Here is a 23,738-nt window from a genome sequence, read left to right as displayed (position 1 = left end):
AAAAAAAAATAAAAGCAGAATGGAAAACATTTTAAGGCCCTTAATAATAAATAGTACAAAGTGGCATTATAGAAAGCTTTCACAGATATACGTCCCTGTATAGGGTTCTATTCTATTATCTTGTTGCATGCATCTTTTCTATTGTTGCAGGACATCATTTAGATATTTTTAGGCAATTTGATACCTGAAAAATGGTGCCCTATAATTTCAGTTTGCATGTTTTGGATAACTGAGATGAGGTATATCACCTTTTTTCCTGTCTCTTTGTGTCTATTTATCATTTTGATGTTGAAAATAAGGCTATTTTTATACACCAGTTACTCCAGGTGAATTTTTGGGTTGAAAGATTCCCTTGAGATTTTGATTGGTAATGCATGAAACTCACTAGTAAATCTGGAAAGAATTGAAATACTTACTATTTTTAGTCTTCCTGTATAAAGAGATGACCTGGTGCTTTGTTTGTGCGAGCACTGTTTGTTCAAATGTTGGGATTTTTCCGTAGTAGCATATTTTACTGTTATTGCATGAGTTTTTAAATTTTTAGTAGTAGTAAAAAGATTTTAAAGCATTTAAATTTTGTTTCTAATCACCTTATGGAACCATATTATTGAAGTCTTCTAGTTAATTCTCTTGGCTTTGTAGCTATACGGCCATTATCTGCAAATAATGATCATTTTAATCTCCTTTCCATTGGTTATTCCTCTTACATCAGTCTCTTGCCTTGTTGTATTGGCTAGAACATTAAGAACAATGCTAAATAATTCTGATGGTAGAACCACAATTTTTATTCCTCTGCACCTCGTATAAAAGGTTTTCAGCATATAAAAGGTACTCTGAAACTGGAGCGAGTTGACTTGAATTTAGCTGTCAGAGCTTTGATTCTAGCTGGCAAACTAGAAACTGCGCATAAATAAAAATAGTACAAGATAGAAAGTTACACATGACATTAAAAACTATGGATAACTACTCTTTAGTGGAGGAAAAAAGATGATATACAAGTGCAGTAAAAGGAATGGTTGTGGTGCAGGTGGCATTTTAAATGCAGGAGTTGAGAATAGATTGTGCTCAAAGATAGAGAGGAGGTTCCCAGCCAAGGGAAAAGACATATGCAGAGGCGGTGGCACTTGGGGAACATGACGGGTATAAGATAAAATGTGAGCAGTCATTTTGGCCACTGCAAAGATTTCCTAAGTGGTGTAGAAGGATTTGAGGATAGAAGTGACCACTTGGGTTAGACCATTGGGAGCTTCGAATGGCAGCTAAGCTATTTTGACCTGACCAATGCTTCCCAAGATTTTTCACATCAGATGCATGGGAAATAATATTTTTATGACCTTGAGATAAACAGAAACCACTTCCTGCAAGAGGTGATGACAAGAAATGGGGGGATTATGCCCCAGGTCCCACTGGACACCCTAATGGCTGCCAAATTTCAACACATCTGTAATCCTTCCAACGTATGTACATGTTAGGAAGGTGAGATTTTATCAAGGGATAGTTTCTTTCTGATTTCAGTTTAAAGCTGTTTTGAACTTTCTACTGAGCAAACTACCTCTTCTCTCTCTCTCTCTCTCCCCCCCCCTTCCTCCTCACATGTCCCACATGTTTTCAGTTCCCATTTCAAGTACCACTAATCTACTATTGATCTTTCCTTCAGAACCTTAGCTTTTAATTGTAAGAAGAGATCCCAGTCTTCTGTGTTCCAAGTTCTTTAACTTCCTATCTAGATTGTGGTTATCAGTGATGAATTTTAGATTTCTCAGGTGTGTATCATTACACTTGTTTCAACCTCCTTGCTTTTGAGAATAATTACAGCTCAGTACTAGTGCAGCGGGGTGATGATATGGAATTCTCTCAAGGTTTCCTGTGGTCCCCCAGTAAGTAAACAGACCACCACCTCTGATAATTTTAGGGAATTAGCATATGGCTTTGAAATAATAATCAAATTGTTACACTTCAAATCTGAAAGAACTATTGTAGACTATAGACAAAATTATCTTAATGGATGATTTTTCTGTTAAAGGTCTTCCCTTAAAGAAACAAGTTTAAAATACTATAGTACCATAATTTGACAACACTAAATTTCCATTAGCTGTTGCATTAGCAAAAAAAGGTGTTTCTTAGAACACTTACTGTATCTGTCTTGGCATTTAACCAATTAAACTAATTAAGAGTATAAAAATAGATTTTGATGAAATATTAAGATTGTAATACTGAGAATAGGTTGAAAACCTTATAATTTGATTTTAAGACTTTGAAATTCTTACATGTTATACTTTTCATAGTAGTATCTCAGTTGGACATTTTGGAAACAGCTGAGGTTATAGTTTTAGTACTGAGCTGTTATTTGAACAACTGGATATTTGATTTTAAGGATTTGTTGTTAATTTCTTTTTGATGTAATTTATATCTTGGTTATATCTTTAAAATCCTTGTCTTTTAGAAACATAGACCAAAATATTTACCCATGAGATCATATGATACTTGAAATTTGCTTCAAAATAATATGAAGGAGGAATTAGGGTAAGGCTGGATTGGCCAGAACTGATGGTTGTCAAAGCTGAGTGATGGTGTTTGTCATACTTTTTTGGTTACTTATATATGTTCTAAATTCTCCATAATAATGAAAATATCGGTATAAATACATCATTTATTTGATGAACACCAAAAACTTTACAATACTGTCCAGGAGAAAGTAGATAACTCTTTCATGCTGCATTAAATCTGAGAACCGCTATACCTTTTATTTCTAGTCTTTGTCTTTTTTTTTTTTAATTTTTATTTCATAGATGTTGATCTTGCCTTCCTTAAAATATTCTGATTTTCTGATTTGCTTTCTTTCATAGCTGTCTCTTCTTGCTACTGTCCACGTGCCTGACTCTGGTGGTTTCTATTTCTCGTCTCCCACATAATGATTTACTACTTCTAATATGCTCTGAGCAGGGAGCCAAGAAACTAAGTGTGATCACATTTTTTTTTTTTTCTAGGCAAGATTTTCGTGTGGGCCTGAGGGACTTTTTAGAGTGGTTAAGCATGTGAGCTTTAGAATGTTGATTTGGAGCCTTTCTGTTGGCTACCCCATTGCTCCTGGTTTTTAGCTGTGTTCTGGATAGTTGGGGGATCCCATATATGTTTAGATACATTGTACAGTCATATGTCTTGAGATTGCAAGGGTGGGGAGAGGTTGGGTTTTTTTTTTAAATTTTTCTTCTTAATGCAGTGATGATGACATTGGAAGTAAAATTATTTACAGCTCCTCTAAAAGAAACTTAACTTTCCAATTGTTACTTAAGGATCAGAAGAATATATATGCTGTTATGGGAAATACTTTGCAGCACATGTAAATTGAAGCCTAAATGACATCATGTCATAAAGGTATTATCAGTTCAGTGACCTGCTAGACTATGAGCTCATGAGTTAGGCAAGGGCCACATCTACCTGGTTGGCCACTGTATGCCTGGTGCCCAGAGCTGTGTCTGGGACATAGATGCCACTCAATAAATACTTGTTAGTTGATCAAGTGAATGAGTAATATAAATCAGATGACTGTTTTTAATTCACACGTAAATTAATTGAAGACTATATGCTTATTCCTATACTAGGTCCTTGAAATATACAAAAGAATTGGTATAGATTGTCAGTCCAGGATAATCACAAGGAACTGGACATATAGAAACGCTTTCAATGTTACAAGTATCCTAACATTCAGGGGATACACGGTTTGCTCTAGAATAACAAAGGATGGAGACAGCAATTTTGTGAAAATGAAGGAAGGCTTCAGTAGAGGAGATGTTTAGATGTAGAGTTACAATGTGCATAGGGTTTTGTTTTGTTTTATTTTTAGGTAAGACATTGAGTGGAGCAGGGGAAAAACAGAGGAAAAATGCATGGTGAAGTTTCAAAGTGTCCAAGAGCTTGGCATTTACACAGAGGGTAAAGTTGGGTGATTGATGATTGACTACTAGGAAAAAGAGATAAGGGGTTAAGCATGACTCTTTTTAAAGTGTATTTTATTTTGAGGGAGAGACTGCATGAGTGGAGAGGCAGAGAGAGAGAGAGGCAGACAGAGATTCCCAAGCAGGCTCCTTGCTGCTAGTGCAGAGCCCAATGCAGGGCTTGAATTCATGAAACTGTGAGATCATGACCTGAGCCAAAACCAAGAGTCAGACACTTAACCGACCGAGCCACCCAGCTGCCTCAAGTTTGACTCTTCTACTTTGGGTGGCTGTCAATCCCCAGCCAGGGAATCCAGGAGACTGGTTTAGAAAAGAATGTGTGGCAAGAATGAGGTCATAAGGGGACAAGTTGAGTTTAAAATACCTGGGAAACTTTAGAAGGGAATATATGATACACTGTAAGAAATCAGAATGTTGGTGCTTTAGAGAAAATCAGATAAGAGGGATTGAACGGCCGTCTTCAGGATAGTAGAAGTAAGTGAAACAGGAGGAGGAAAGACATTTCTAAGGAGGACGTGTAAAGTGAGAAGACAGAATTCTGGGGAAAATCCGAGAATTCTTAATTGGAGATCTGTGCACTGTGCAGGCAGAGACCATGTCTCTTTCATTTTCTGACCTGCACTGTAGAGCACAGTCCATGGCACTCAGTAAGCCCTCACGACGTTTTTTTAATGTCGCCTCTGAAAGAAGCATGTTGAGAAATCGGTAGATGGTATTTATGTAGAGCAACAATGAGTTGCCAGTAAGACTTAGGGTAAGTTTTTTCCCCATTTGGTTCATGAATTCACATTGTAGAAGTTGCTGTCTAACTGAAAATTGTTTTTTAACTTTGTTAGTTATCTATCACTATGTAACAATTGACCACAAACTTAGAGACTTTATCAAGAAAAAAAATGTGTGTTTTTTTGAAGTTAAATATAGAATTACCATGTGACCCATCAACTCTACTCCTAGTTATATACTCAAAAGAATTGAAAACAGGTGTTCAAAAAAAAAAAACCAAAAAAACAAACAAACAAAAACCCCAAAAACCTTATACTCCAGTATTCATAGCAGCTCTGTTCACAGAAGCCAAAATGTGGAAACAACCAACATGTCTGTCAGCAGATGAATGTACAGGCATAATGTGACCTATCTATACAATGAAATCTGGCCATAAAAGGATCCCTTTTTTTTTTTTTTTTAATTTTTTTTAACGTTTATTTATTTTTGGGACAGAGAGAGAGCATGAACTGGGGAGGGGCAGAGAGAGAGGGAGACACAGAATCAGAAGCAGGCTCCATGCTCTGAGCCATCAGCCCAGAGCCCGACGCGGGGCTCGAACTCACGGACCGTGAGATCATGACCTGAGCTGAAGTCGGACGCTCAACCGACTGAGCCACCCAGGCACCCCAAAAGGATCCCTTTTTAAGATCACATTTTTCTTGGTGCATTTCAGTTCCTCAGGGTTGGATAACTGAGGGCCACATGTTGGCCAGAGGATGCCTTCAGTTCCTTGGCTCATGTGCCTTTGCAGTATGACAGTTTGCTTCATAAAAGCATCCTGACTGAGAAGGCAATAGAGCTAATCTGTTATTAAAATGGAAGTTACAGTCTTTTGTAACTACTCAGGGAGCAGTATCCCATCACCTTTGCCACATTCTGTTGGTTAGAAGTAAGGCACTAGACCATCCCACACTCAAAGGGAGGAGATTACACAAAGGCCTCAGTACCAAGAAGTGGAGATCATTGGTAGCCATTTTGGAGGCTGCCTCCATAGCCTTTGCTGTTTAATGTCTCTGTGAGACTTTCGATTATTTGCATTGGGATGATCATGTGCTTTTCCTGACAGAATCTTCCTCATGTAAACTCAGAAATCTTGTATTTGAGTACCTGTGACTCTGATATGGCAGGTATAAAGAGAAGATGTGGTCGCTGGCTTTATGGAAAGGAAAAGTGTGGGTCATTCTCTTAATGTTGCCTACTTCTGTGCAGAAATCATTTTCAACGTTGGTTATTTACAAGGATACATAGCCTTAGATTGATTTGTAAATAAGACTCTGTTCATGTGTGTATGCACATAAGTGTGTGCACTGAATGAAATGATCTGATTCTTGAGGTTTATAGCAAGACCATCATTTTTCTAATTAAAGAAGGGATAAATCTTGAAGAATACAAACCAAAGATTGGGGATGGGGTAGGTAACGTGTTTTTCCTCTCCTAATTGCTGTTTGTATGCTTTAGCCATTTGTATATAAGAGAAACTTCAAAATAGCAACAGTATATGATAAATGGGTTGAAAATAGTTTTTTTTAAAGGATCCTGATCTTATTTATGTCTGATAGCCATACTTTTATACATGTCCACTCTATAATTGTTTCATTTATCTAAAATAAGAAGGACATGAATGGAGGGATATGTCCTCATTAGTCAGCTCTGAAATTAACTCCTAGCCTAATATTACAGCTTTAAGAAAATCAGCATTCTGGAACCCTGTGGGATACCTAATAAATATTTCTTTCATATAATCTCTTCTCTATTCCCAGGCAAATATATTCTTTAACTATCCCAATCTAAATAAAAATAAGACAGTAGGCTTAGCATCATTTAAATTGCACTGTCTCTTTTCTTTTGAGTGTGTTCTTCATGAGAAACTATTTGGAAGTGAAGTGCTTGACCTCAGGCAATGTTTCAAACTCCTTTGTCTTCTCTTTGGCTAGTGTACTGATGCCTAATCGTTTTATGCGGTGACACTATTTTCTGTAACCTCCTGTCCCCAAGTGCTGGATGATACAGACATACTTATATTTTAAAATTAAAATTAATTTCATTTTGAGAGTTCCACTTGCCTCTTGAGATAATTGGAGACATTGCATAGCTTCTAATAAGGTTGGGGATTATTGATTTAATGATACGGTTACACGTGAAAAAGAGTCTGTTTAATGGTATATGTGATGTAATAAGCTAATCTCTTTTAAATATATAGTAACTGTGTAAAACAAAAAAGAAGTCTGATTACTTTAAGGACACTTTAATGAGTGGTTCATCCAGCTGTGGTTACAGAGTTTATTCTTTTGGAATTGTCTGAAGTGGAGTGATCTTATCGCCACTTTCCCTTTATAATGGCAACTTCGAAGGACAGAGGAAAAGCTTACTTTGGAGGACAAAAAGGAATTCCCCTGCTTTAGAAAACAGCTCAGAGAGAAGAGCATTTCAGACAAGAATTATGAAAGGAACCGAGGGAGCAGTGAAGAGTATTTTAGACTATATAAAAATGAGACAACTTCTACTCAAATGCATGGGCATATAATGCGCGTATTCATCTTTCTTTCACTTACTTCAGCAACAAATACGGAGAGTCTGCTCTGTGCCAGAGTCTGCTTAAACACCTGGAGACATAGCATTGAACCCACCTAGCAAGGAGGATCTTGAATAGACTTAGCAAAGTTGATGGATAAAGAGACCTGGTGAAAGTGGCGTGTTTACCTAAAAGCCATGAAAAAACTGAGTGTGAGAGAGTGGGTTACAGATAAATGCAAAAATTCCTGACTCAGGCATTTAGGTGAGCACTATAGTTCAGTAAGTTATAGGCTTACTGAACATATAGAACATTCCAAGCACTATGCCAAATGAGTTATCTCATCTAATCCCTACAATCCTATTGGGTACCTAAGTATTATTTTTTCCTTTTATTCGAAGGAAAACCAAGGCTTACAACAAGACAGTTACCCAAGGTCACTAAGGTGACATGTGACAGAACTAGGTTTTGAACCCAGTAAGTCTGACTTAAGAGTGCATGCTAATCTCTCTGCTGTCCTATCCTCTATCAGAACTAACCTGCCTCTCATGTCTAAACCCAACTCCAGTGCATTGGCTTATTTTCAAGGAAAATTGTGTGCCAAATTCTGAAAAAATTGGAGCTTTCCAAAAGTTTTGGAGTGTAAACTGATCCCTACGCTGACAACTGCCCATATTTATTTATAATTTGTAAAGTGCCTTGACTTGCCCAATTGCATAATTCAGATTATAATGTATACTAGCTTATGTACATTATTAAACACTGGTGTCATTTCTCTGAAGCCTAGGCAGTTGTTTTTTTTTTTTCTCCTCTTTTATGCTTAGGCCTAAACATGGATCCTCACTGAATTTGTATAATCCATAGGGTTGCAACAAATAGAACACAAAGAATCCATGGGAGAAAACTGAAATCTCCATTTAGGAGTTGTGATAAACCTTCCGTCAAGAATGACAGAGTACTTGGGGTGCCTGGGTGGCGCAGTCGGTTAAGCGTCCGACTTCAGCCAGGTCACGATCTCGCGGTCCGTGAGTTCGAGCCCCGCGTCAGGCTCTGGGCTGATGGCTCGGAGCCTGGAGCCTGTTTCCGATTCTGTGTCTTCCTCTCTCTCTGCCCCTCCCCCGTTCATGCTCTGTCTCTCTCTGTCCCAAAAATAAATTAAAAAACCGTTGAAAAAAAAAAAAGAATGACAGAGTACTAAAGGACAAAAGGGTAGATAGGGGTGGGTTCAAATAAATGTTGTGGACCAAGCAGAATTCCCCTTAAGGTTTTATTACATGAGTAGGTTATTAGTAATTTTTTGAGGTCAAATTGATCACAGAATAGAAATTACAGTTAAGAGACTAATACTCTACCTTTGAAGGTCAAAGCTTATAGTTTTAAAGTTTTTCTGTGGGCTATGAATTTATGTTCATCTAGAACCTCATGTCATCTGTCCATTTTGTCACATGGTTGGTATAAGTTAAACTTGAGAATAAAAACTTGTGGCGGGGGGAAATGGAAGCTACACTAGAATGCCATAGCATTTCTGCAGTTTTAAACGATTGTATTTCACCCTGACTATGGAACAAACACCTTCCACTTCAGCCAGAAAATTCTCATTGTGGCTCTTCCCAATTTGTTGCTTTAGTCAATGGCAATTTCAACAAAATTGTTCCCAGACTAGCTTTCCTACTCTGGCCACCAGATTTTCCAGAATACTATAAAATGTGCTTTTTTGCTTTTTGTGTTAGGCCAATAGCTCGGGAATTTGCTGCTTAGTAAACATGTGGAGTCATGCAAATTGTGATCACCTTGGGTTTGTGGGTCTTCTAGGCAGTAGGCCCTTGGCTGTTACCGGAGTCCAGAGGGGAACATTTTCCCACAACTCTTCCCACAGCTTTTTCTTTCCACACTTTCAGTTTCTCAAGGCTGCTTGCTCTGCCGAACATCAGGACAGGCAGGCTGATGGATCACAGAGAGCACAGGGCAGTGCTCTTATTTGTGTTTTAGTACAGTGCTTAGCACATGCAACGTTATGGCTTCACATTTCCAAATACTAAAACAGAACTCTGAGAGAGGCAAAGCCATGAAATAATTTTGTGTATGTGGAATTAAAAATTTTTTTCAATAGAAAATGTCAGGCGAATGATTCTTCGCAGAGTATGTGCCAGAAACATAACTACATGCTAAACCAACAAACTACTACCATCCACAAAATACACACGCGCGCGCGCACACACACACACACATTTCGCTTGTTTCTTTATGACGTGTTTTGTTTGGTGAATTCTATATTCTGCATACGAGAAATCTGAGTAAACGTTTTATAAAAGATTAACCAATTCATTGAAAAAATGATTGTATAAGACTATGTTAGATGCATTCAGAGTGTAGAAATGAGACACATAAATGCACAAAACTCCCAGATGTCTCTTTCGGTCTAACCAGGAAGATGAAACATATATTCAGATAACTATGCTACAGGGTAGAAACAATTACGAACAGCACCAAGAGAAATAGATTAAAAGCTTCTGAGAAATGATTTCCAGCTGGAAGACTATGGAAGTCTTGGTGGAGTAGGAGATCTGGCCCTTGACAAGCAGGTGGTGGTTTCAGTGTACAAGAACTGACATGGCAGGAACTCCAGGCAGAGGGGATAACACAACTAAAAGCATGAGGGTGAAAGCCTGGTCTGGCCCAGGAGAGACAAGTTGCATTTGTGGATTGTACAAGGAGCAGAATGGAAACAAGTGGTAGGAGGAATGGTCAGCTGAGGTCAGATCACAGAGAACTGTAAATGCTAAGTCATGTAGCTTGGGAATTCCAAATTATAGGCATTTGATGTTCTTGAGCAGTGTGGTGATACAGCTTGAGCTAGTTTCCTGGACAAACATTAATAATTTAATCAGCACTGGCTTGACAGAAGCATGGAGACCAGTTAAATAAGTCATTCTGGTGATCCAGGTGGAAAGTGGTTGAGGGTATGCACCAGAGTGAGAACATGGAGGAGGGCAGGTATCAGATGGCAGGCATAGTGCTCAGGTATGGTTGTTAGGTCTTAACACTGAAGGTACTGATGTACAGTTGTGCTTTGAGTAACATGGACATCCAGAATATTTGTTAGGAACAGGATAAGGTAAGAACAGGGCAACTAGTGCATCAGTTTTTGTATAGTGTTGCACATTTTGTTTTTTAAAAGGTAGGCTAAGAACTACCTTCAGAATTTTCTGGGGGTGTGCTATTTGAAGTTCAGATTGCACAAGTCCAAGGTTGCACACATTATCATAACATTTCTAGTCCCTAAAGCATGTGACCACTGTTGGAATTCCAACATAATGAGACCAAGGAGATTAGTACGATTCCCATATAGGCCTCTTAATTTTGCAATTGTACTTCCAACTCTGGCTGACCTGTCTTTGGACACGAGATAGCGTGAGTGTAAAGATGGTTCAGTGTAACACGCTTATTTCTGCTGGAAAACGACTCCAAATGTGCCTGAGATTTAGTGGACCTCAGTGGTCCCCGTTGTATATTAAAGATAACGAGTATGTAGTATTCTAAAACCCTTATGGGGTCTCAGGCCTTCACTCTCAAGAATTATTGAGACCTCAGTGCCTTGGCAAAGCTAGAGATGCTAGGAAAATAATGCCTAGCCCTCCTCAAGCAACCACTAATGGAGGTAGGTGGATGAGGACCCAAATGCTTCCCCACTGGTGCCTGGCTCCCAGTTTTAGTATGAGTAAGCTCAGGCTACCCACAGTGGTTCGTTGGCTGGGTAGCTCTTCTTGTGGGTTGACTCTTTCCCTCCCCCACTTTTTCACTCTACCACTAGTATTTCTTGCGTTCATGGCTTGAATAAACCCGTTGCTCTGGGGGAATCCAAAATAAGGCAGAGACTATTTGTTTACATATTTCCTTTGCTGACTCCCTTACACCGTTTGGGAGAAGGAAGAACTCTTTCTTGCCCACATGTTTTCATAGATTTCCAATAAACACAGGAAGACCTTAATAAGCAAATCTTTTTCAAGATATGCAGTTAGCTGTGTGTCCAAGAGTGTGGAGAGTATTCATTTTTAAGGTTTATGAAATCTTAGGGGCACTTGGTCGCTCATTGAGTGTCGGACTCTTGATTTTGGCTCAGGTCGTAATCCCAGGGTCGTGAGATTGAGCACCATGTGGAGCACACTTGAGATTCCCTCTCTCCCCCTCTCCCGCCTCTTCTGTCCCTCACCCCTGCTTACATGCGTGTTCTCACTTTCTCTTAAATAAAATATATAAGATTTATGAAATCTAGAGGCTTTAGGACTGGAAGAAGCTCAGATATGAGTAGGTAGTACTGTCTACTCTAAATACAGTTACCATAATCACATTACCATAACAGGTAATGGATGGTCAACAGGACCCTTAAGCAAGACCAGACCAGCTGCCAGGTAGTATTCCCCAGGGCTCTGTAATAATTCCCCATTTACTGCTGCCTCAAGCCCAGACACTGCCTGGCTTACAAAGCCATCCACATTCTGTCTTCACACTGGCCATTACTTGTCACCAGCTCAGGCTTCTCTCATGTTCATTCTCTTTACTGTGCCCCACCACCCACCCACTCCTAATTTCCTCTTATCTTATGCTCCCAGCCATGCCCTCCCCACTGGAATGTATTTTCTCCTCTTCTCTCCCTTTCATTGGAGCCTCCTGTATTCTCTGTGAAGCAGCATCATGTAGTAGAAAAGTACATGGGCTTTGGAATCAGTCCGAAATTTGAATCCTAGATCTGCCATTTATTAGCTGGATATGGAGGAAAGTGCTTAAACTTTGTGTCCCAATTTCTTCATCCATTAAATAAGGATAATAACTCCTAAAAAGTTATGTGTGGTGATGTATATAAACACCTTTACAAGGTTAGATGTGATGTAATATGTCAGTGAGGTGGGGGTGGATGACGACTAGGTGTGAACCCTCTTTTATATTCTATGTGGGTGTTCTCAGCTCATCTCACTGTGAGCCTGAGGACTTTGGTCTCCTCCAGCTCAACAGTTTATCCTGTTCGTGGTTCTTCGATCATGCAGACCACATTTCTGTTTATTATCTAGAATGGTTTTCTTTTTGATTCTGAAAGCAAAATAAGACAATACACCTCCCTTCAGAGAACTTGACTTTGAATCTTCACATTTTTATAGTTTGTATTGAGCATTTAAGGAGGGCTTAATTTAAGATACTTCGGTGCTTTTTGCAGGGGCTGGGGGGAGTCCATAACAAAAGTTTGAGTTTAGGTATGTATGTCTTAGTCCTCCTGGACTCTTGGATATTTCGGTTTTTAAAAACAGATTGAGTGGGTCTGATGTATAGAAGACAAAAAGAATGAAGGAGCCACCCATCAGAAAAACCAAGATTCCATATATGGGAGGGGTAAAAAAAAGATTTTAAAATTAATACTTTTCTGTCCCTTCTCCTGTCCTGCCCTTGAACATTTTCTCCCTATGCTGGAAATCACTCTTCTTAAAGTAATACTGGCTGATGCCACTTGTGTTCCGAGGATATATCCTCCTTCACTAAAATTTGAAGAATTAATTTACAATTAAAATTCTCCAAAATTGGCTTCATTTATGGGTCTCCAATCTCATTAAGTTTTTCAGAGGGAAAATATTCTCCATTTTCTGAAGACTGTGGTAAGAGGATAGAAAGAGAAGACAATCTCGACTCCTCATCCTGAGTCTATATGCCATAACAGGGTGACCCTAGTGGACACCCTCGTCCTGGTTAGCCTGTTGTGTCACCCTTTGGCACACTTGTCTTTGGATCAGAGTGACCACACCTGCTCCTATACCAGCATGGCTGCATGGCTTTTCCTTTCAGAGATGGGATCAGATCTCTAACTGTTTTCTTCTTAGGGGTTTCTAGCAGTCGCTCAAGGCAGCAGTAAGTTAGAGGAATATCTAGAACACACTATCCAATACAGTAGCCACCACACACGTGTGGCATCTAAACTTCAAATTTAAGTAAATTTTAATAAAATTCAGTTCTTGAGTTACAGTGGCCACATTTCAAGTGCTCAGTAGCCACAATGGCTAGTGGCTTTTTTTTTTTTTTTTTTTTTTAAATCACAGAAAGTTCAGTTAGACATCACTGATCTAGAGATCAGATTTTCCATAGGGACAACTTCAAACTGCTGTTTTTATCGTTGATTCCTGTGTATCCCTGTTTATTTAGTTCATTGGCTTCATCTTTCAAAGAAAAAAAATTTTTTTTAATTTTTTTTTAACGTTTGAGACAGAGAGAGACAGAGCATGAACGGGGGAGGGTCAGAGAGAGGGAGACACAGAATCTGAAACAGGCTCCAGGCTCTGAGCTGTCAGCACAGAGCCCAACGCGGGGCTCGAACTCACGGACCACGAGATCATGACCTGAGCCGAAGTCGGCCGCTTAACCGACTGAGCCACCCAGGCGCCCCTCAAAGAAAAATTCTTTTAAGAAACTTACCTCTACAGCCTTTTTACTTAAGGGAGCTAAGCATCTTTTTTGGCTGCAAATAATAAAATAGTCTTTGAAATCGGCACGAGTAATTAGGCATTCACTATGTTCACAAAATAGAGTTCTTACGATAAGTGGTTGGTACTGCTGCTCAGCGGTGTTCTCAAGGACCCAGGCTTTCTGTCTTCCTGTTGTGACCTCCTCATGTGTTGGTATGTCTTCTTCAAGATTGCTGGGAAGGTTATCATCTAATGGAATCTGAAAGCTAGAAGAGAGAAGTGACTCTCTTTGAGCATCTCCCTTTTTTTGAGGGGCACAGTTTTTCCCAAAAGCTCCCAGCAGACCTGTGTTGAATCCCAGTTTGCCAAAACTGAGTCATCTGTCCATGCTGCAAGAGAGAGCTTGAAAAACAAATACTTGGCATTTTTAACCTCTATACTGGTAGGCTGGCCCTGCTGATAAAGAATGTAAGCACTAGGAAGACTGAAGCTTTTGTCTGTTTTGTTTGCTAATATGTCCCCAGTGCCTGGGATGGTGCCAGGTGTTCAGTAAACATCCATTAGAGGAATTAATAAATAAGAGAATGTTGCCATAGTTGTCCGTAGTGTGCCATACAAAAGAATCTTGCATAATGAAGACACGTTATGCTCCCATCTTCTATCTTTTCTCTTGTAGTAGCTTGAACCAGGCTCTCCTGGTTGATTGGCTTTGTGAGTGAACTCTTAGGATACCAAGGGCTCCTTACAACCTTCAGTAAGGCAGTATCAGACATTGGGTAATTCAGACACTGGGTAACACCCTCACCTCCCCAACCTCTCTACTGTTAATATACCCCCTTTTTTTTTAATCTGAATATAAAATACAGGCCAGGTTTGGATTTGGTGTTTAACCTCTTTATATACCAATTTAAGTGACACAGAGCATGCGCTATTCAGTCATTAAAATGAGTGGCCCCAGACCATTTATGATGTGATGTGATGCCCTGCGTGTGTTACTCCCCTTGGACTTGGTTTGTGGGCGAGGACTGTTGGGATGTGGACATCAAACTCTGTTCCTAATTTTCCCAGTTAGGCTCACTTCTCAGAGCATCTGGCAGCTGGGTTAATGACCTGTCTATTTCTCATTTTAATCTGGTGGCTCATCTAAGGTCCTCTCAGCTGGGCCAACCAACCTGATACTACCATTCACCCCATTCCTGGTTTCCTGGGGTACTCTGGGTTTCATCCAGAAGCCCTGATGACCAAAGCCATTGTGCAAAAGGCTGAACTGGAATTTCAGATTCCAAGCCCAGTGTTTGTGATGAACATTAGACATGCTAAGATTGGACAGAAAGCTGTGTGGCAGGAGACTAAAGAAAAGGGTCTTTTCATTAATAATAAGTTATCATCCACACAGTATATCATAGAATGGATGTTTTAAGAAATTCCAGCATTTCTCTTTGGATTTGTTTCATCCGTCAACAGTCATTGGACTTAAGGTCATTTTGTCTAACCATTTTCTGATGTCTTATGTACTCCCAAATGTGGCAGATGGAAATAGTTTCTTGTTGAAAAAGACCCTCATGAGTTAGATTTCGAATATGTCCCGTGTATTTCCAATAGAAAATTTCCACTGAAACATTCAACCAGTATTCTTCTCTTTATACTTAATTCTCTGCACCCCTCTAATGCTATGGCCATATTTATTAAGATGTATTTACAGGCCTTGTTGTAGTAACTATTACTTTAAAGAATTTGTGGGTTTGATCTAGGGTAATCATGGATTTTTAAATATTTCTTATAGGTCCTTGCTTAGTGACTTGTATAGAATAGTACTTAAAAATATTCATTTAATTCATTGGCTAGAAATGTTAGGTACCTTTTATTTTGATAAGTTGCTTTTTTCCCCCCTCTTGGCTTCTGTGGTAGTAGAGTTTTTTGTTGAGTTTTATCACCTTTCCAGTCAATGATCCTTCTATTTCAATCACATTAGACCTAGATAAATATTTTAGGTGTGTAACCTTGGCCACATTATGTGATTGTTTCATGTCTTAGTTTTACTGTTGATAAAATGAGAGCCATAACAATACCTACCTCTTAAGATGGTCAAGAGTAAATGAGTTAATACATGTAAAAACACTTAGCACCACCACCATTTATTTTGGAACTGCACTTGGTCAGTTGCAACTGTTGGTTGGCTATGATTACAGAAGTTGGGCAAAATCAGTGAAAGCATTTTGTGAGAGTTAATGAGCTCTATAGAATTTACAGTAAAGCATGTTGTGTATATTATATGAAAATTGTGTGCTACACACCTTTTAGTAAAAATTGTAATAAATTTATGTACAGATATATACACACACGTTATTTTTGTCTTAAACATTTACCATCAGGTAACACTGCTGCTACTTTTGCTCCTCAAACTTATGGATGGTTCTCTAGCATATGGATAATGTCTGGATGTAGCTTGTAGCAGATGCTGTTGGTATCCTACCCAGATCTCCTTTACTGGGCCAGTGCATCCATCTCCCAGCTGCTTCGAGTATTGGCTGCTAATGACTCACACCTGTACCCTTCTCCAGAGGCCTGCCCTTGGCTGACAGTAATTGCCTCAACCAAATATGTCTGGGAGAGTATGAGATCACACCCCTACCCCCTCCTGTTCCCTAGGGGTGGCTCACAGCCAATGACTGTACCGGGGTATAGCAGCCCAGCCTCCTTGTCTTTGGACTGGACGACTTCTGTGGTTGAGTCCATGCTCTAGAGCTCCTCATTGGATTAAGCTGAGGGTAGATTTTTGAAACCAGATCTTTGCCAAGCCCCTTCCCCAATTCTAGCTTGCTTCTTTCACTCCAGGTTTTTCCTGACAGCACTGTCTATAATCAGGTGTTCAAGAAATGTGGTCTCAGACTCTGTGCCTGGGGAACCTGGCTTAAAGTGTTGCTGATTTCAGTGGCTCTGTTGTTTTCTTAGTTAGACCGTCACTTATGTAACTAACTACCTATATTAAATCTGTGGCCTAAGTTGTTTTGTTTTGTACTGTTTTCTTGGTTAAAAGTTGCCTGATCTGCATTAACCCTGTTCTTATCCCATGTTTTTACATATTTAAGGTTGTTCTACATTAAATATCCTTGATGCTCTTATATAGCTGGGTATTTCAGTATAGGATTATGATGGACACCCTGGATTTTAAAATCTGAAATTTAAGTTTTAAATCCTGAATCAGTTATACCTCCCTCTTGGGGTGGCTGTAAGAATTCTATGAGCTGTTCTTTTGAAAACACCTAGCACCATGCCTGGAATGTAGGAAGTGCTTAATAAATGGTAGCTGTTTGGTAACTATTATTTTTTAAGAGGATTGCCCAGCCTGGTTGAGATGCCTCATCTCTTGTGCTCATGACACCTAATGAGTACCTCTCTATAGAGCTTTATTACTTTATTAATCTTTTTTCTATTTCTCACAGAAAAATATGGGCTTCTTAGTGCCCTCCAGTGGTGTGTTGGCCCTTAGGGGAAGAAAAGACCTGATGATAGCTTTCGTTGATTTCAATGGTGAAAATATTCCCACCCTATCCAGTTTGAAGCTACCAGTATGGCATCATTGAATACAGAGTTGGGAAGAGATGCACATATTTGGCTCTTGTCAGTTAGTGCACACCAACTCCAGTCCTTTATTCCTAACACTTAGAGCAGTATATCCAATATAGGAGCTAAATATTCAATGGAGGGCTAACATGTAGTTACTAACTGGTTAAGACTTGCTCATATACACTAAATTAATGAAATACCTTTATCTAATTTTTGTTGTATAACCAATAGTCCCATGCCCCAAACACACACACACACACACACACACACACACACACACGCACGCACGCAGACACCATGGACTGCCCATACTATTGATGAATAGAATGGAAATAAATGAAACACTTATCCTGCTGTAGTAGGGAATGCCCATGCCCTCCCTGGACAGGTTGTCTACTCAGATGCAAATCTCAGTTTTGAGATTTACTAGACACATGAATGGGGATTAGTCACTTCACCTCTCTTGGCCCCAGGTTCCTCAGACAGTTGGACTGGATAGTCTTTACAGGTCTTTCTAGTCTGAAAATCCATAAAGCCTAATTAGTGTATAATTTCATTTCCTCCTTCCCTCATTTTCCTCTTTCCTGTACTGAACCTTGAGTTATACATAATGCTGGATGTTGAAAATACAAAGAGGAATAAGACGTGGCCTTGGATGCTGAGAATCTCCATGTCTTTTTATGAACACTCCCATCATATCAAGACCATGAGTATGCCCATTGCCAAGTGGGTTTATGCAAATGTATCAAGTATTTAATTCATCACAGATTTCAGCACTTTGATACATAAAAATATTGTGTTAGTAGTTTTCACTTTCTAGATGAAATTAAATAAGGCTGTCATGATCAACAAGTAGTTCTTTTAGAAACTGTCCTCAGGATCATGTTCATTGTCTGGGATAAAGCTTCAGTGAACAGCTAGCTGGGTTACACTACTCTCTGAGTTAGGCTCAAACTCTGATTATAAAGAGTGGAGTTTTTATTTAGGACTAGTAAACAAAATCTGAAAAAAATGTTGACTTTCAATCAAAACAACTAGTTCTTTCTCACATATTTTGATAAGAAAGGTATAAAGAATGACTGATAAACTTGGGTGTTCTCTTTCAAGGCCACATCCACCTGTTGGCTCTCATGCCTTGGTCCTCATCAACCATGTTCTCTGCCCTTAATTTGTAAAAGCTACATTGGTTTCCAGTAGGAATTAGTGTTGGGAACACCAACAGGACTGTTGAGTATTTTTCAGTTGCCAAAAGCTATTTGTAAAAAGAATTTGTTTTGTTTTTGACAGGGGCTGATAATATCCGGAAATATTGGAGCCGCTACTACCAAGGATCTCAAGGGGTAATATTTGTATTAGACAGTGCCTCTTCAGAAGATGATTTAGAAACTGCTAGGAATGAACTGCACTCAGCTCTCCAGCACCCACAGTTATGCACTTTACCCTTTTTAATATTGGCCAATCATCAAGACAAGCCAGCTGCTCGATCAGTCCAAGAGGTATGTCTCATGAACATGACAAGCCTTTGTCTTGTGTGCTGTGGTTTTGCTGCCACGTTGGAATCTGAAAACTTGTCTGTAATTAGGAATATGCTGGTTGTGGTGTTTTCCAACACGAAACCCTAGTTTTCTGAGAAAGTAGAAAGACTATATCAATCTATAGAAATTATTGTTTATATACCTTTCTCCACTTGGAAAGCATCATTGTTTTTTGTTTTTTTTTTTTTAACTTTAGCAAAAGTTAAAGGACTTATCTGAATATTTTTCTCATCTGCTTTAAAAGGCTGCAGGCTTGGTGATTTAGCATTTCTTACCCCACTAGCTTACTTCATTCTCCTTTTCTCCAGCTTTTCAAGGAATGCCTCATGCGTGTCACCATGCATCACTTGCCCTCAGATGTCATGTTCTTGTCTCTCTGAAATGCTCACTGTTGACTAGAAGCAATGAGTCCTATTCTGTAACCAGCCAGGCTGAAAATTGATGTCTTATCTTGCAAGTTCCATGCCACCAAATACACTTTAATATGGACCCGTTCTTTATCTTCTTCATTGAATTTCATTTCTTAGTGCGTATCTCTCCTATAAAAGCATGAGTCTAGTTCTGGACTGAAAAAAAATCAGTGTCTCACCCAGAAGAGCTTCTGATTCATGGATACGGAAGGAATAAGATATGGGAATAATTTTTAAATTTTGAATTGTAGTGAATTTTAACCAAAGTCCAGTGAAATAAAGACTTTTTATGTATTCCTTTACACCTGTAACTTTCAAGGTAGGTTTCTCTCCCCTTCTTCAGAAAATTGTGTGCTTCCTTTAGTGACTTCAGGATATTATAATTAGTAGGAATCACACTGCCCTGTAGTCTGAAACACTGGATGAGGCGTCAAACACCTAAGACGTTCTAACTCCAGACTGGTTTCACACTTAATGTGGGACCCAGGCAAAAAGCTTTGTTCCTTTGCTTGTCTTCCCATCAGTAAAATGGGAATAATGCAGGCTTTTTTTTTTTTTTTTTTTTTTTTTTAAGTAAGTGAGTGGGATGGTTTTAGATAATTTACTTTGAAGTTTCAAGTACTAAGCAGTAGAAGAGATACTATATCGAGACAGTTTTCATTTAAGTCTTAGGAAAATAGTGAAGAAGGCAAGGTTTTCTTACTAAATAGAACTTGTGCCCATTTTTTTGTTGCTTCGTTTATCATTAAGTAGTCAGCATGCACCTTTTTCCTTTTTAGATTTTGTGAAATATAAATACTAGTAAGTAATAAAGATAGAAACAAAGCAGTATTCAGAGCCATTAATGTGCAGATCTTCAGCATTGAACTTGTCGCGCCTTCCTGATCTGTTCTTAAGACTTGGGTGGGGTAAATCTTTTACTTTCTCAGCATCAGTTTTCCTGCTTGTAGAGTAGATATAATAGTATCTAATCGTAGACAGTTAGGAGTATTATAAATTATAAGATACTTGCTGAAGATGCATTGTTCTGAGATTCATTGTGGGAAATATATGTATGCAGTACAGAATACAAATAGACAATATAATGTTTTGTACATAAATAATATGTAATACATCTATAATAAAACATACGAAATACATATACAAGTGACATTATAACATCAAATCACTTTATTCAAGTTATGTACAATAGCTGAATTTTTTTCTTTTAATTTTAAGAAACTGTTTTCCTTAGACATCATAAAATTGAAACTAATGTTTTCTTGAAACCAGATAGATAACTCAGGGTAATCCTCCATAGAAATTGAAGACTGTCACATTGAAGAAAGGAAGCTTTCAACAATTAATTGCTTCGGAATATGCCTTGTGTGTTTTCACCAGTATCTTTCCTAAGAAACGGGCAAATATCTTTTTATGATTCATCTTTTAGTGAGACAGAGGCTGTAAATGTAGAATAAACAGAATGATTTGAAAATTATTCAAAATTTGTATATCCTGGATCATGTATGACTGACTTTGCTTTCTATTTATATCACTTTTAAATGACTTTTCCTCAAAACTTTTGCTTGTAATGGAATTTGCAAATACCATTTTGAGGACTGTTTAAGGTATTGTCCCTGTGGTTATATAAACATATACTATACAGGTGGCCGTTAACATTTTAGATTTTAATTAAAGACATAGACAAATTCTGTTAATAGATTTTGAAGCTTGTCGAAACATAATGAAGTGCCCATACGTTGGATTTGGCAGAAAAAGAAAAGGAAGCTTTCTATTTTTCTCGTGGCTTAAATGACAAAGAGGTTTCTCAGAATAGTGTGTTACAATGCCTTGTTGAAATACTCCTAGGAATGTTTTAGGGCTCAATATCTTATTAATAAGTTAGCATAAAAGTGGAATTATAAAAACTGAATCTTAGACTTTTAATAAGCAATCATCTCAAAATGGTTGGAAGTAGGTTTGCGTAGAAGAGGGATAGAAGATTAAAAAGTGAGCAAACTTACATGTCATTTGAAATATGTTCAGAAGTGGCCATCTGTATACTACCCCTCCTTACCTTATTGTGAAGGTATTACATGCCCCTGTGCTCTGTTGCTTATAAACATTTTTATTCGTTTGTACCTGCTAATTCGTGTGCTCTTTGTGTAATCTCCAGATGCTAAAAAGGATGGGTTTTTACTTTGCAAAATAGTTGTGAGTTTGAGGCAAAATTCTATTCTTTCAGAATTCAAGGAAAATGCATTCAGTTTACCAAAAGCACTGAACAGTTCTTTGATGCAGCTAAGAAAAGACCACGAGTCATAAAGGCTCATTGATTCTTCCCCTCCTCCCATTGAAATTATTACATTTTGTGCTCAATGCATTATGCAAAAAAAAAAAAACAAACAAAAAAAACCCCCTGTAATTATTTACCCTGTCACTGGAGTAAAACTTTAAAAATTCATTTATCATCTAATGAGGATAACAGAATGTTGTTGCATTTAGAAGCTGGTGAGATCCAAAGGAGAAAGAGGAATTATCCTGGGGATTCCAACCAGAGAATGAAAATCTCTGGAGGTTCTATATATTTAGTCCCTTCCTCTGCTATGAGTGTTGCAATGTTTGTGTAGAGAATGGAGTTAAGAAAGGAAGACAATGGTTAAAATTACTTTCTAACCCACAGAGGGCAACATGCCCAATTATTTTGTTACCCTTTTAGAACGCAAGTAGAGTCTTGTACATTGCATAGTTCGCCTTCTGTAATAAACCTGGTAATGACCTGTGTTTAACTCAACAGCCTTTTAAGATTTTACATCTTGAGAATTGATAGTAGAAACATGTTTTTTAATAAATAATCTTTTTTTTTTTTTTTTAATAGCAAAACACTGGGAAAAAGAACACCCTTTATGTACTGTCTGAAAGCCAAGCAGTTTTTGCAACAGATGTTTGTTGTATTCACTTTGGGGAGGTGTAGTTACCACAGTTTTCCAGAATTTATTTGTATCAACTACTTTTCTCTATAGAAAATATAATATAAAAATCTATAATTAAGTCAAGTGGCCCACTTGATTCATTAGGGAAAATTCTAGTCCAATTTGAATAATAAGGCTTTAAAACAAGAATCATCTTAAGGGTAAATAGGTTGGCTTTTTATTTGTATTGAATGGTAATTGTATCTAATTTGTTTTACAACTCCCATAGGAGAGCATACTTCAGTTCTGAAGTTATTTAATAGATTAGGAGGATTTTATGAGAAGTTAAGTTGATATAGTAACCAATAAATGTAATCCTGTTTTCCCTCTACACGGTTGCCGATTGGGACTCTTTTATTTCCTAGCTTTTTAAAATCTTATTTTTGTTTTATTGGGCACTACTGTGTCTTATAAAATGACACATTTTGTCAACGTGAAAGAAATAGTTTAACCTTTCAGCAGCCTAATCTGAATTGATATTTGTCCATATCCTTAATTCAAAAATGTTTACCTTTTTTAGAAATAGCACATCAAAAATACTGAATCAACTCTGTCAAGTATTTTGCATCGAAGCAAATACTAAGAAATGTGAAAACTGTGAAATAAAGATTCTTGAAGTGACATTGTAAGGTCAAATGACTTTAATGGTTCCATGGTTCATTAATTGTAGCACAAGAATATCCAGCTTTTAAATTAGGATGTCAACATTTAGGTTAAAATTTGTGATCAGGCATTTCTCAGTTTTCTTCCAATTGTCACTTAGTTTGTTATTGTGATGCACATTGAATGTGGGGTTCTATTAGGAAAGAATAAAATACAAGTGTGAGTAGAGTATTCCCAAGTATTTCTATAATGATACATTACCTTTTTAGCCCATGTTTTGCTTCGATTATAAATATTCATATTTTTGAAAAATACTTTTCAATATTGAGTGTGTATCATGAATACTTTGTCTATAGACCTCTTGTGGAAGAGAGTGCTGGTGTGTGTTTCACGTTATTGAACCATTGCATTTAATTATAGTTCTTCTTTATAGATCACTATTTCTAAATTGTATACATTTTCCCCTTCCTAAAAGGGTCAGAGAGTTTTGAAGGATTGAAATGTTTGGGAACTGTTGATCTGCAAATAGTAAGCCTCTAATTTAAAATTTTTATTCTATACTCATACTTGTTAACGGTGGAGTGGTGTTTTTGTTTTGTTTTGTTTTGTTATCTCTATGAAGTGGTGAATATCATCTCTGGTTTTACGTGACTAATCTTTTATTAGAAAATACAAAGCAGTGTTTAAATCATGTAACATACTTAGTTTATTATTACTGTCTGTATACGGACAGAAATGTGTGTGTGTTTGTACCATAATGATTGTAAAGTGTCATACACTTTAAATCTTAGGAGCTTCCAAGTGTCCTGACCTGCGTCTTGGCAGCATTTTAGAATACTGATTTGATTTCCCTTAGAGCAGCGGACATGCGTATTGTGTGAGCAGTCTGAAGATTCCCTTATGGGACGTATACTTACTTTAAAATGATATAAGAGATACAAATTATTTTTTGTTCATTCCTTACAGATGTACTTTACTCTGTTACAGTTTAATCTT

At 37.9% G+C, this 23,738-nt stretch overlaps 1 protein-coding gene across 5 annotated transcripts in view; it reads left to right on the top strand.

Moving 5' to 3' along the window:
- The window catches only part of ARL15 (ADP ribosylation factor like GTPase 15), a 554,296-nt gene that overhangs the window by 334,403 nt on the left and 196,155 nt on the right, over positions 1–23,738 (top strand). For all 5 annotated transcript variants that reach the window (XM_058719553.1, XM_058719552.1, XM_058719551.1 and 2 more), the window contains one exon: positions 18,531–18,739. In XM_058719553.1, the coding sequence (XP_058575536.1) occupies positions 18,531–18,739 (209 nt within the window). The remainder of the gene's footprint in view (positions 1–18,530; positions 18,740–23,738) is intronic.

Source organism: Neofelis nebulosa, chromosome 1, assembly GCF_028018385.1.
Source record: "Neofelis nebulosa isolate mNeoNeb1 chromosome 1, mNeoNeb1.pri, whole genome shotgun sequence".
In the NCBI taxonomy this organism is placed as follows: domain Eukaryota; kingdom Metazoa; phylum Chordata; class Mammalia; order Carnivora; family Felidae; genus Neofelis; species Neofelis nebulosa.
This window is presented reverse-complemented; position numbering and strand designations above follow the sequence as displayed.